Consider the following 13,602-nt stretch of genomic DNA (forward strand, 5'->3'; position numbering starts at 1 on the left):
CTTCCCCCCCAGGTGGAGCAGCCCCCCAGCACAGTTCCCTTCCCCCCCAGGTGGAGCAGCCCCCCCAGCACAGCTCCCTTCCCCCCCCCAGGTGGAGCAGCCCCCCCAGCACAGCTCCCTTCCCCCCCAGCTGGAGCAGCCCCCCCCAGCACAGCTCCCTTCCCCCCCAGGTGGAGCAGCCCCCCCAGCACAGCTCCCTTCCCCCCCCAGCTGGAGCAGCCCCCCCCCAGGTGGAGCAGCCCCCCCAGCACAGTTCCCTTCCCCCCCAGGTGGAGCAGCCCCCCCAGCACAGCTCCCTTCCCCCCCCCAGGTGGAGCAGCCCCCCCAGCACAGCTCCCTTCCCCCCCAGGTGGAGCAGCCCCCCCAGCACAGCTCCCTTCCCCCCCCAGGTGGAGCAGCCCCCCAGCACAGCTCCCCCAGCTGGAGCAGCCCCCCCAGCACAGCTCCCTTCTCCCCCCGCCGGGGCAGCCCCAAGGAGACGCTCACTGCTCAGCGCCGCCATCTTCGCGCCGCCCCGGCAGGAAGCGCCGGGCCGCTGGGACTTGTAGTGTCCGCCCGCCCCGGGCCCGCCCACAGCCGGGGGGGGGGGGACCGGGCGCCCTGCTCCCAGACCCGCCCTGGGCCTGCGCGGGGTGGGGGCGCTGGGGGGTTCCCTCCCCCCAAAACCTGAGCCCCGGGGGCTGGGGCAGTCGTGAGCCCCTCCCCCCACGGGGGGAACCCCGGCCCCCCCCATCACGCAGCTGTTTCCTCTGAGTCAGCCGGGACTTTCTGAGCCCGCTGGGGGGCACCCAGCCTTGGGCACAGGACTCCTGGAGACAGCCCCTCTAACCACTAGCCCCCACTGCCCTCCCAGGCTGGGGAGAGAAACCTGGAGTCTTGGCCCCCAGCCCCCGTCCCTGCTCTAACCACTAGCCCCCACTGCCCTCCCAGGGCTGGGGAGAGAAACCTGGAGTCTTGGCCCCCAGCCCCCGTCCCTGCTCTAACCACTAGCCCCCACTGCCCTCCCAGGGCTGGGGAGAGAAACCTGGAGTCTTGGCCCCCAGCCCCCGTCCCTGCTCTAACCACTAGCCCCCACTGCCCTCCCAGGACTGGGGAGAGAAACCTGGAGTCTTGGTCCCCAGCCCCCGTCCCTGCTCTAACCACTAGCCCCCACTCCCTTCCCAGAGCACCTGGAATCCTGGTGCCCAGTCCCCCTGCTCTCATCACTAGACTCCACTGCTTTTCCAGAGCCAGAGAAATAACCCCGGTGTCCGAGCCCCCTCCCCCTCCATTCTTACCACTAGTCCCCCACTGCTCTGCCTCACCTGGGAAGAGACCCCAGAAGCCCTGGCACTCAGCTCCCCTGCTCCAACCACTCCCCTCCACTCCCCTCCCGGGGCTGGCTGGCTGGCTGGCTGGCCCTCGTGCATGGCAGCCTAAGGCTTGGTAAGGCACAGGGCTGCGGCTCAGGATACCTGGGTCCCGTTCCTGGTGCCACACCCCTCCCCCACTTCATCCATGTGCTCCTGGGCAAATCTCTGAATTGCTCCGTGCCTCAGTTTCCTTTGTGAGCCCTAAGGAGCGTCCGGCGTGACGGGGCCCCCAGCTCAGTGGGGGGAGGGGGGTGTCTGTGCAGCTTTTGGGGGGGACCCAGAGCTCAGTGGGAGGGGTGGCCCGGGTGGTGACTGACATGAGGGGGCCCAGTTTGGTTGGCACTACCGTAATGCACCTAATAGAAGTGCAGCAGCCTTGTCACTTTCCCTCCCCCCCCCCCCGCCCCACACTGTTTGGCCCCCTTCAGAATGGGAAGTGGAGGTTTTTTCCATCGTGGCTGGTGGCTCATTTCCTAGGGCAGGGTTTGCCCTGGGTGCCTTGTCCCATCCCTGCTACTTCCCTATCGCTAGCCCGGCTGCTGCTCAGCATGGCCGTGACTTTGCCAGTCCTCCTCTTGACTGTCGGTGAGTGCCGCTGCCCCGGCCCCCCATCAGCATCCTGCCCCACAGCTGGGAAGGGGGCTGGCGCGGGAGGGTTGGGAGCCCAGACACCAGGAGTCTACCCCTGGCTGTGGGAGGGTAGTTGGGTCTAGTGGTTGGGGGGGGGGGTGGCTGGGAGCTAGGATGCCTGGGTTCTATTTCTGTCAGAACAGATGAGGGCTAAACAGGCCATTGAAACTCTTCTATAAAGGGGGGGTGACCCCCGGGATTCATGGAGGCCCCTCGGTTGGGTGGAGGAATGAAGGAAAGGTGCAGGTTGTGAGGGGTAGGGCTGGAGGGGTGTGTGTGGGGCGGGGTGAGGGGAATCCAGGGCAGGAAGGGGGTGTAGCTGGCAGATTGGGGGGGGGGAGGAGAAAAGGGAGGCTTGTTTCGGGGTCACCCAGAGGCCTCACTACTCCCCGCCCTGCTCTCTGTCTCCAGCCCTGCCCAAACCATCGCTGATCTGGGACCCGACCCCAGGTGTGGAGGGGGGGGTCCGGGCTGCGCTGCTCCGTCCCGCAGCCGCTCCGCCGCGGCTGGTTCACCCTGCACCGAGAGGGCGCACCGGGCTCTGTGGCTGAGCAGCGGGCCCCCATGCAGGGCTCGGAGGTCACCTTCCTGCTGCCCGCTACTGGCCCCGGCGAGCAGTACCGCTGCGGCTACTGGAACCGGGATGCGGCCGGGGGGCGGGTGGAGTCTCCGCTCAGCGACCCTGCCAACATCACCAGCGGTGAGTCCGAGGGTCTGATCCTGGGGGCAGGGAGGGAGCAGGATACCGGGGTAGATAGCCCCATGGGGCTGACCCAGGTGGGGGATACCAGGGTCTCCCCACTGCCCCCCACCTGCAGCTCGGGGTACCTAGGAGCTCATCCTGACACGCTGCTTTCCCCAGCGCCAGGGCCGGATCGTTACCCCAAGCCGTCCATTGCCGTCAGCCCTGGTGCGGGGGTCTTGGCTGGCCAGACCTGGACGATCCGGTGCTGGGCCCCGTATGCAGGCATGAGCTTCGTGCTGTACCAGGCGCGGGAGTTCCGGACCGAGCGGAGCGCCCCGCGGGGACCCCCCCACCGCCGAGTTTCACCTGGCCAATGCCAGCGCCGCCGACACGGGGAGATACACCTGCTACTATCACACCGTCCACGAGCCCTTCGTCTGGTCCAACGCCAGCGACCCCCCTGGAGCTCAGGGTCACAGGTATGCGGGGGTGGGACACCGGGCCCCTTCCTTTAGGGGGCGCCAGCTCCCACCCGACCCCAGGAGAGCGACTGGTTGGCTCGGGGGGTCAGGGAATGGGGCACAGGCGGGAGAGTTTGTGGAGGGAGGGAGGGAGGGAGGGAGGCAGGGATGGACGGGGAGGGGGTAGACGAGGAAAAATGGAGGGATGGAGGAAATGGGGGTTGGCTGGAGGAATGTGGAAGGCTAATACCCCCAGTGCATTGTGGGTGCTCGGCAGGGCGAACGAGGGAGGGTGGGTGATGCCCCGGTGCATTGTGGGTGCTCGGCAGGGTGAGCGAGGGAGGGTGGGTGATGCCCCCGGTGCATTGTGGGTGCTCGGCAGGGTGAGCGAGGGAGGGTGGGTGATGCTCCCGGTGCATTGTGGGTGCTCGGCAGGGCGAACGAGGGAGGGTGGGTGATGCCCCCGGTGCATTGTGGGTGCTTGGCAGGGCGAGCGAGGGAGGGTGGGCGATGCCCCCGGTGCATTGTGGGTGCTTGGCAGGGCGAGCGAGGGAGGGTGGGCGATGCCCCCGGTGCATTGTGGGTGCTTGGCAGGGCGAGCAAGGGAGGGTGGGCGATGGCCCCCGGTGCATTGTGGGTGCTTGGCAGGGCGAGCGAGGGAGGGTGGGCGATGCCCCCGGTGCATTGTGGGTGCTTGGCAGGGCGAGCGAGGGGAGGGTGGGCGATGCCCCCGGTGCATTGTGGGTGCTTGGCAGGGCGAGCGAGGGAGGGTGGGTGATGCCCCCGGTGCATTGTGGGTGCTTGGCAGGGCGAGCGAGGGAGGGTGGGCGATGCCCCCGGTGCATTGTGGGAGCTTGGCAGGGCGAGCGAGGGAGGGTGGGTGATGCCCCCGGTGCATTGTGGGGTGGCCCCGTGGGCTCCGTGGCTGGAAGCCCCTCCTGCAGACCAGTGACCCGGCTCGGGTCGGGTCCCGACAGGGCCACGCGGAGAGGCAGCAGCGTCTCACGGGGGCTCTCGGCTCTTCCAGATGTCCCCAGCCCCTGGGAGCGGTTCGTGGACGTGGCCAGGACGCTCCGGGTGAATTGCTCCGTCCCCGACGCCCCGGGCGGCTGGTTCCTCCTGTACAGAGTCGGGGACCCCGAGCCCCTGGGCTGGATCGCAGCCAGTGGGGACGGCGAGCCGGCCGGCTTCGATCTCCCGGAAGAGCAGGCCCTGGGCCCCCACGAGGCCTTCAGCTGCCAATACGGGCGGGAGGCTCCGGGCAGCCGTGGGGACCTGGCTGTCAACGACACAGAGGTGTGGACTGAAGGTGAGGGAGCGGCTGGACCGGCGGCTTCTAGCAGATGGAGAAGGCATGTGGGGGGGGGGGGGGGGGAGACGGGCTGAGTGTACCCAGCTCTGGGATGGGTGTGGGAGTCTAGGGGGTCTGAGCCGGGGGGGGGGGGGAGCAGGACACCTGGGTTCTCTCCCCTCTCCCTTTTTTCCCCCACCCGCCATGGGACACTAGTGGCGACGGCCGATCTCTAGCCAGGTATTTATCCCGCCCCCCAGGCTCACAGTCGGGGGGGACCGATTGCAGCCGGATCAACGCGCTGCGGCTGAGTCTGGGGGCCGCTGTTCTGCTGCTGGCTCTGCTCTTCGTCGCCCAGGCCTGCTGGGAGGAGAGACGCCGGCGAGGCTGAGGCTGGTGAGTGGGTGCTCGGGTGGGGATGGAGCCATCCTACAGATTCCTACATCGCAGGCCCCTCCCCCCTCTAACCACTAGACCTCACTCCCCTCCCAGAGCCAGGGAGAGAACCCAGCAGTCCGATAGGGTACCTGCACCCCCCTGCAATGCCATCCTCTTGATTTCTGCCACCTCCCACTGCAGCCCAGCCTCCAGGCGGTGTTTGGGGGAAAGTCCCCCCCCCCCCCAGTCTGTTGCACGCTTGGTGCCCTCTCACGGCTCCCCACGCTCAGGGGAGGGCTGGGGTCTGGCCAGGCCCCTGGTGGGAGGAGCAGGGCTGAGCCGCCCCGCTCTCAGGGAGGGGGGGTTGGGAGCCCTGCTATCCAAAAAGGGGAGGTTCTCAGGGGTGCAGCTAACAGGGTCCTCTCTCCCCTCACAGGCTGTTGTGGGTCCGCAGGCAACTAAAGGAAGGTGGAGCCACTGTCCCCTCCACTGCATGGACACTCCCCGTCTTCCCCCGCTGGGATCCTCCCCCACAGCCCCCCCAGCCCAGTGCGCCCCATCCCCTCCCTCCCAGTCCTTCGGCTCCTGCCCACCAATCACCCCTCTCCTGTCCAAGCCAGCCCTCTGTCTCCTCCATCCCCCATGCCCCCTCCACATCATCCTCTTCACCCTGGGCTATCCCAGCCCCTCTGGCCAGCTCCCCAGCTCCCCCTCTGCTGGGACCCCCCACCCCCTCCCCTTCCCCCCAGCCTGGGCTATCCCAGTCCCTCCCACCACCGTGCCCCCCCCCCCCCCCCGGGTTATGGCTGCCCTGGGATCCAGGCTGGGTCCTGTGTCTCCCGGGCAAAGGACGCAGCAAACGTGTCTTGGCGCAGAGGGGTCCTGGAGGAGCCCAGTGGGGGCCAGCCTGGTTCCTGGGGCAGTTGGTCGAACTGCGCCCCCCCCCCCCCACAGGCAGGCAGGGGAGCTACCATGGCGAGAGGGATGGTACCATGTCACCAGCCTCTGGGGCCGCCAGTGTGGGGCTTCCCTGCTGCCCGGCACCTCCTGGGATTACACAGCCCAGCCCCTCATACGGCCCGGGGACTGGGCCTCAATAAAGAGCGTGATGCCCCGGGGGGGGGTGTTTCCGGTGACTGGCAGCTTGTGTCCCCCCCGCACCGTTATTGTCACGTTCCCACGGTTAGTGCCTGGACCGAGGCAGGGCCCCCGTCACGCTGGGCTGCCCCTGGACCGAGATCGGGGCCCCTGCTGCATGGGGCATCGCCCCGGCCTTCCTGGCTGAGATCGGGGCCCCTGCTGCATGGGGCATCGCCCCGGCCTTCCTGGCTGAGATCGGGGCCCCCCCGTGCTGGGTGCTGCCCCCTGCCTCCGTGGCCAAGACCCCGTGGCCCAGGGTGCCACACATCCCTCCCCCCATGACTGAAATCAGGGTCCCCATCACGCCTGCCACTTCCCAGTCCTCCCCCTCTATGGTCTGAGCCTCTGTCACCCCAGGCCTCGCGGCGGGTGGCGAAGGGATAACTAAAATGCCCACCCGTGGCAACGGAGTCTCCACCCCCGCCCCGGAGGCTGAGGTAACCCGCTGCCCTGGGCAGGCGATGGGGGTGGAATGGCGCAATCCCCGGATAGGCAGAGCCCGGCACCACCCAACCACGGGCTGACGGTTAGAAATGGGCAGGCTGGCTGCAGCCCCTGGCTGGCCACTCTGCCGCTGAAGCGGCGGCAGGAGGCGGAGGGGCCCGCGCCGTCGGTCCCCTGGGGGCCCGCGGTCGCTCGAGGGCGGCCGCGCTGGGGCCAGGAAAGGCAGGGAGGGATTCTCGGTCCAGTGCATTTGTTGAGTGACTCTGCCGCTGCCTCCGGCGAGGTACCGGGAATGTTTTAAGCCAGGGATGGGGTTGGGGGCCCCGACCCACAGAAAACTCAACTGGGGATCGCACAGGAGTGAGAAGCAAAAAAAAAAAAAACCCACCTCACTCATGTGGCCCCTGAGAAGCAGAAAGACACTGCCCACGGGCCCCTCACACGTTTAGGGGGGCCCCTGGGTTTTGGGGCGGGGCCAAAAATGAGGGGTTCAGTGTGCGGGAAGGGGCTTGGGTTGTGGGGTCTGGATGGGAGGGAGGGTGCAGGAGTGGGCTGGGGGTGCAGGGTCTAGATGGTGGGGGAGGGCACTTACCTGGTGCAGCTCCCCAGGGATGCACGTGGCTCCGGGTTCCCTGGCCATTCCTAGGCACCGCCTCCCGCTGCTCCCGTTGGCCGCGATTACTGCCATGACGTTTCCCCAGCCGGTGTGCGGGGGGTAGGAACTGGCAGCCACTTTGCCCCCCCCCCCCCCCCGCCGTTGATCAGATCCAGTCCCTGCTTGCCTGACTCCGGCCCGCGTGGCTCGGGGCTCCCCTCCTGCAGGGGGGACCCAGCGCTCCAGCCCTCCAGTGCTGGGAGGGAGGAGCCCCGAGCCACGCGGGCCGGAGTCAGGCAAGTCGGGGGCCAGAGGTTCCCCACCCCTGTTTTAAGTGGTTAAGCAACTGAGGTATCTAAAAACATGGGGGAGGGGAAGGGGGGGGGGACGCAGAGCGAGTGGCCAGCAGGGGTCGCCAGAGCCATTCCACAAAACGTAGTGCCCATGGCCGGCCAGTGGTTATTTCTCATAGAGTCATAGAATTGGAAGGGACCTCGGGGGGTCATCAAGTCCCGTCCGCTGCCCGCACCGCCGGACCAGGCACCATCCACGTACAGCATCCCTGACAGGTGTCTGTCCAACCTGCTCTTCAGTATCTGCAGTGGGGGTGTGACGGCGCGTCGGGGAGCCCCCGTCCGCAGCCAGATGTGACGCTTCGCCAGCCAGTGGCGTAAACGTGGGTTTATTGCTTCTCCAAGAAACAGCACCGCTCAGGCTCAATGGAGGCGCAGGGGGAGAGGCCGACAGCCCCTTGGGGGGAAGGGGTTCACAGGCCCCTGAACCCCCTAGACTGGTTTGGATCTGCTTGCTCCATGCTGACACTGCCCCTTCTCCAAAACACAGAACACTCATCCCCCCAGCTAGTCACACCCCACAGAACACTCACCCCCCCAGCTAGTCACACCCCACAGAACACTCATCCCCCCAGCTAGTCACACCCCACAGAACACTCACCCCCCCAGCTAGTCACGCCCCTTCCTTTGTTCAAACCCCTGCCAGTGCTCACAGACACAGACCAGTAGGGGTCACCCACAACCCACACAACCAGTGAATTCAACCAGACAGGATCCAGACCCACAAGCGTGTACAGCCCCCCCACTACGTCACAGGTGGAGACTCCACAACCCCCCCCCCTCCCCGGGGCAATTGATTCCAGTGTTTCACCACCCCGACAGGCAGGAAGTTTTTCCTAGTGTCCATCCTAAACCTCCCTTGCTGCAGTTTAAGCCCCTTGCTGCTTGTCCTGCCATCAGAGGCCAAGGAGAACAATTTCTCTCCCTCCTCTCAACTCCCTTTTTTGATCTGAGGAAGTGGGTCTGGCCCAGGAAAGCTCATCATCTAATAAACCATCTTGTTAGTCTTTAAAGTGCTATATTGTCCTGCATTTTGCTTCAGCTACCCCAGACTAACACGGCTACATTTCTATCACAACTCCCTTTTAGATACTTGAAAGCTGCTCTCACGTCCCCTCTCCTTCTCTTTTCCAAACAAAACAAATCCCGCTCTTTCAGTCTTCCCTCCTAGCTCGTGTCTTCTGGACTTTCTAGTCATTCTTCTGATGGCTAATATCAACGGTTCTTTTGAAATTGTGCTAAAAGGTGTCTGTGGATTAAAGGGTCACTGTTTAAAATAGGAATGTAACCGATGAACGGGTAGGGATCACCCTTACTGGGTGATGCTTAACTGGTTAACGGTGCCCCAACCAGGGATTGCGGTTAAGTGGCTAACCCGCTAAACGTAATGTTTAACTAGTTAGCTGACATTTTACATCCCTAGTTAAAAATGATGCAGCCGTCCTGGGGGTTACCGAGTGCATAGCCCGACCTGGCTGCGGGGTTCCCTTGTTTGAACTGGACACGCTGCGCCGGGGGGGGGCGTGGGGGCAGGATCCTTGTGAAGAATGACAGAGGGTGGCGTGGGCTCTGCCTACGAGCCATAGGCGCCATCTGCCCTGCCCCCTCCCCTGTTCACGGAGATCTGCCCAGGCTGGAATGGGTGGGTCGGGGTGAGGCTCAGACCTGCCACGGGACAGCAGCGTTCCTGGGGGCCCCCAGGAGCTGCAGTCACTGGGGGAGTCTCGGGCGCAATTGGACGAGGAGGCAGGTGGCAGCGGAAGACGAGGACGCGGGGAAGGCCCGGGCGCTCCATAGCGGCAGTGGGACGGGGTCTCTGCTCTGGACCGGCTCAGAGCTCGCGAGCGGGACACACAGACGCCGAGAAGCGCCCCCGCGGGACTCGACTTTCCCCGGTGACTGGCTGGGGCCTCGGGCCGGTTCTGTTGCGTTGGCAGGAGGGACTCTGACACGGAACCCGGCCCCGGCTGCTGCCGACTCCCCCCGGCAAAGCCCGCCGGTCAGTTTTCCCCACGTGGCTCGTCCGCCGGGTTGGAGCCGGGACGGTAACCCAGGGGGATCTGTGTGGAAATAGGCGCAGGGGTCAGTGGACCCGCAGACCAGCCCCAGGGTTCTCCTGGCTCCCAGCCCGGTGCCTCGGCCCCCGGCTGCAGGGTGCACGGCACGTGACCCTCCCCTCCCCCCCGGTCCACCCTCCTGCAGACAGACAAGCTGAGAACTACATGACACTTGGCCAGGCTGAGGATCCCACAGTTTTCTGGATGTTGCAGGGATCTCTGCTGCCTCTGACCACAGGAGCTCTGCCCGGCCTATTGAACACAAGGTGAGAGGACTCAGGAATGAGGAGCCATTGTCCATCGCTGGCTTCCTGTCAGGGTTTGATTCAGGGCCTTGTGGGAACTGGAAACTACAAGCCCCCGCCCATCTGGCCTGCCTCTGTCTTGTACCACTGGGCTAAGAGGAGCATCTCCTGTCATGCGCGCTGGGAAGGAGGCTGGCTGAGTTGCTTCACCCTCATGCTCCAGGGCGGACACTGAGTCCTACCCAGCCGGGTCAGGAAGGAATCTCAGCCCTGCTGTGGGAGAGAGGTGTTTGGAGGGAGGGAAGCGGTGACTGGGGGGGGGGTGCCGTCTCTGCTCAGCATTGTGGCTGCAAACAGGCTAGACAGGCCAGGGCAGCCTGGGCCCCTCCGGACACTGGGCGGTGCTGCAGGAGGGAGCAGGCGGCTACGGGGGGATGTGGTTTGCTGGGTGCTGCAGGGCTCTGGCTTTGCTCTGCCCACTGTAGATTTGGCCTGGAGGTTGCAGAGAAACCATCTGACGGGGAAGAAAGGGGCCGAGCGACTCGCCGGCTTTCTGGAGCTGCAGCCCCGGTGCGGTTCCTCATTCCGCTCCCACTCGGGCAGGGTGCAGCTGGGCACCGGGGCATTGGTGGGACCACTGAGGGGCCCCCACTGCCCTGTCATGGCGTCTGCTCCCACCGTCCTCCTCCTCTGTGAGTATTGGAGACAGCCAGGGCGTGTGCCCATTGAGGGGCCTGAGACCAGGGCGTGTGCCCATGTGGGGTGGACCTGAGACCAGGGTGTGTGCCCATCGGGGGGGGGGGGGGGACGGGGACTGAGGCATATGTCAGGGGAGGGGGTGGATCTGAGATCTGTGGGATCCAGTTGCTCTGTGATCTGGCCCCTAACGAGCCGTCTCCTTTCCAGGCTGCTGGCTGGCCGGGCGGAGGGGGGGTGGGGTGGGGTGGGGTGAGTATTGGTGGGGGGTGGGCGTGGGGGGATGTTACCATGCAGGATGGTGGGGTAGAGGGAGGGAAAAGGAAACCAAATTCTAACCTTCACTGCAGACTCTCATTGACACCCTCCACCACGGTTCCCCAGGTCACAGAGTGTCCCACGCCCGGCTGTGGAGGACCCAGAATAAACCCAGAATCCAGAGCTGATGCAAGAGTTCATCTGGATTCACCGTGGGAGGAGCAAGAAGAGACCCCAGCCAAGCCTCCAGCGCAGTCCGGGGGGACTCCGAGATCAGAGTCTGACGAGGTGGCTCACAGAGGCGGCAGAGCTGAAATGCCCAGCTCACCCTGCTCCATGTTTCCCAGGGCTGTGAGGACGGGGCTGTCTCTGGACACCCAGGGACTGGACAGACAGACAGACACCAACAAGGCAGGGTGGGGGGCAGGATAGACAGACACCAACAGGGCAAGGTGGGGGCAGGACAGACAGACAGACACCAACGGGTTGGGGCAGGACAGACAGACACCAACAGGGCAAGGTGGGGGCAGGACAGACAGACACTAATGGGGCAAGGTAGGGGCAGGACAGACAGATGCCAATGGGGCAAGGTAGGGGCAGGACAGACAGACGCCAATGGGGCAAGGTAGGGGCAGGACAGACAGACGCCAATGGAGCAAGGTAGGGGCAGGACAGACAGACGCCAATGGGGCAAGGTAGGGGCAGGACAGACAGACGCCAATGGGGCAAGGTAGGGGCAGGACAGACAGACGCCAATGGGGCAAGGTAGGGGCAGGACAGACAGACGCCAATGGGGCAAGGTAGGGGCAGGACAGACAGACGCCAATGGGGCAAGGAAGGGGCAGGACAGACAGACGCCAATGGGGCAAGGAAGGGGCAGGACAGACAGACGCCAATGGGGCAGGGCTGGCCCCTGCATCACTCACCTCCTGGTTCTTTTTTAATCAGGAGAGAAACTTGCCCAAACCCTCCGTCCGTGAGCCCCCGGGGGGGCTGTCTGAACTGGGGGAAACGTTGCCTGCTGGTGTGCAGGGGAACAGCCAAGCGGGAGCCGGGTGGCCAGAGGCCTAGTTCCCCTCCCTGGCCTGGAGCCGGGCGACCGAGGGAGCTGCACCTGCCCCCTCTCACACCAAATCCGAACTGACTGAGTGGTGGGAGCCCAGCGCCCCCATGTCCCTGCTCCCAGCCCTGCCCCGGGCCAGATGCTTTGGGGGGGGTTCCCCTGCGCGAGGGGATACTCAGAGCCAGGCTCTGCCCCAAGCCCTGGGCCCCGCAGAGCGCCACGGGCCCAGGGAGCTGGGACAGCATCACGAGGGGCTTTGCCAGCTGTGGGGAGCAGCGGCTGCGGGAGATTTGGGGCTGAAGGGTCCCTGCCCCTGTGGGAGCTGCAGAGCCAGGGGCTTTTCCCAGGGGGAGGCCCAGGATGTCCCTGCTCTGGAGATGCATGAAATTGGGGCTCTGGGGCTGCAGCTCCTGCAGGGGTTGCCGGGGGAGGGATGGAAGCTGCTCACAGGGGCAGTGACTCTCCCCCCACCCCGCTAATGGACTTGGGCAGGGAGCAAAACTGCCGCTCAGCCACAGACCCCTCTCTGACGGGACAGCCGGAGGCTCCCTCTGGGGGCAGCTGGGTCTCTCTGTCACCACGGGCGTGCCCTGAACTCCCTGCAAAGCAGCCAGCATGGCAGGCGGGACGCCGGGCCAGATGGGCCCGTTGGCTGGAGATGGGGTGGCCAGGCCCCGGCTAGTGCCATGGTATAATGTGTGGGGGGGCGAGGGGGGTGCACTGGAAATGATGGTCAAGCTGGACCAGACAGCGCCCCCTAGTGCTGCGCTGATGAGAAGCAGCGCCCCCTACCGAGCCCCCTGCAGCCCAGCACCCCGTAGCGTCTTGCCTGCTCTGACACTGCTTGATTCTCTGCTCCCCACGCAACATTCTCCCCATAGAATTCTCTGCTGCCTTTTCCCCAAAGGGGCAGGTTGAGGGGCCAGTCTCCTCCAGCCAGGGGTCCACCCAGCGCCCATGACCAGTTCAGATCAGTCCAGCCCAGGAAAACCCGCTGGCTTTCTTACACGCAGTCCTTGGCCGTGGACTTAAAATTACTGCAGTTGGCTTGATGGACTTCGGAAAGTAGCTTCCGAGATGCGCCGGATCTATGTCGGGAGGCTGGTGGCTACTTTTCCTACTAGGTTCTCTACCGCCAGTCTCTCACTTGTGAGCCTACTGTTGAAACCACTTGGGTCATTCCATTATGTCCACTACAACCAGAATAGATCTTTGTCCGGCAATTGAAACAACCCTGGGACCCCTCCGAGCGCGTCTACACAGCAGGGCTAACCTCGAAATAAGCGACGCAACTTAAGCTTCGCTAATTGCATAGCAGAAGTCGAAATTGCTTACTTTGACTTTTGGCGCTGCCTGCATAGCTGTGATTTTGAAACCAAACCTTCTTCCCCGCAACTTCCCTTTCCCCTCACACAGCAAGGGTTGCAGGAGTCGGCGTACGAAGCCCGTTATTTCAAATTTTATTTTGAAATAACGGGCTTGCTCTGTAGATGTGCTCTGTGTTATTTTGAAATAACACCGCTGGGCAGACATACCCTCAGGGTACGTCTAGACGGCGGTGTGATTTCGGGGGCGCGATCCCAAAATAGCTATTCCACATCTTTGGAAGTAGCCCGTTACTTCAAAATTGATTTTGCAATAATAGGCTCGCTATTCCGACGTCCCTGTAACCCTCGTGCCACGAGGATTAAGGGATGTGTCGGAATAGCGTTTTAGAGCAAGATTTGGTGCCGTGTAGACATCCTCCACTCACACCCAACAATTCTGTAGACTTTCAGAGAAGATGAATAGTGACTAGGGCTGTGTCCAGACTCCATGCCTCCGTCGACGGAGGCATGTAGATTAGCCAGATCGGAAGAGGGAAATGAAGCCGCGATTAAAATAATCGCGGCTTCATTTAAATTTAAATGGCTGCCCCGATCTGCCGATCAGCTGTTTGTCGGCAGATCGGGAG

General features: G+C 64.3%; 1 protein-coding gene across 1 annotated transcript; it reads left to right on the forward strand.

Annotated features, from left to right (window-relative positions):
• The first annotated feature begins 1,802 nt into the window (after nt 1-1,802).
• On the forward strand, nt 1,803-6,758 carry LOC142825578 (T-cell-interacting, activating receptor on myeloid cells protein 1-like). The gene is given in 9 exon segments (XM_075917462.1): nt 1,803-1,937; nt 2,394-2,452; nt 2,454-2,682; nt 2,845-2,996; nt 2,998-3,123; nt 3,125-3,146; nt 4,156-4,437; nt 4,680-4,815; nt 5,234-6,758. Coding segments are annotated over 8 exon segments (1,038 nt in total). The 5' UTR covers nt 1,803-1,900; the 3' UTR covers nt 4,811-4,815; nt 5,234-6,758.
• The last annotated feature ends 6,844 nt before the right edge of the window (nt 6,759-13,602 follow it).

The sequence above is a fragment of the Pelodiscus sinensis genome, unplaced genomic scaffold (genome assembly GCF_049634645.1).
Source record: "Pelodiscus sinensis isolate JC-2024 unplaced genomic scaffold, ASM4963464v1 ctg86, whole genome shotgun sequence".
Lineage (NCBI taxonomy): Eukaryota > Metazoa > Chordata > Testudines > Trionychidae > Pelodiscus > Pelodiscus sinensis.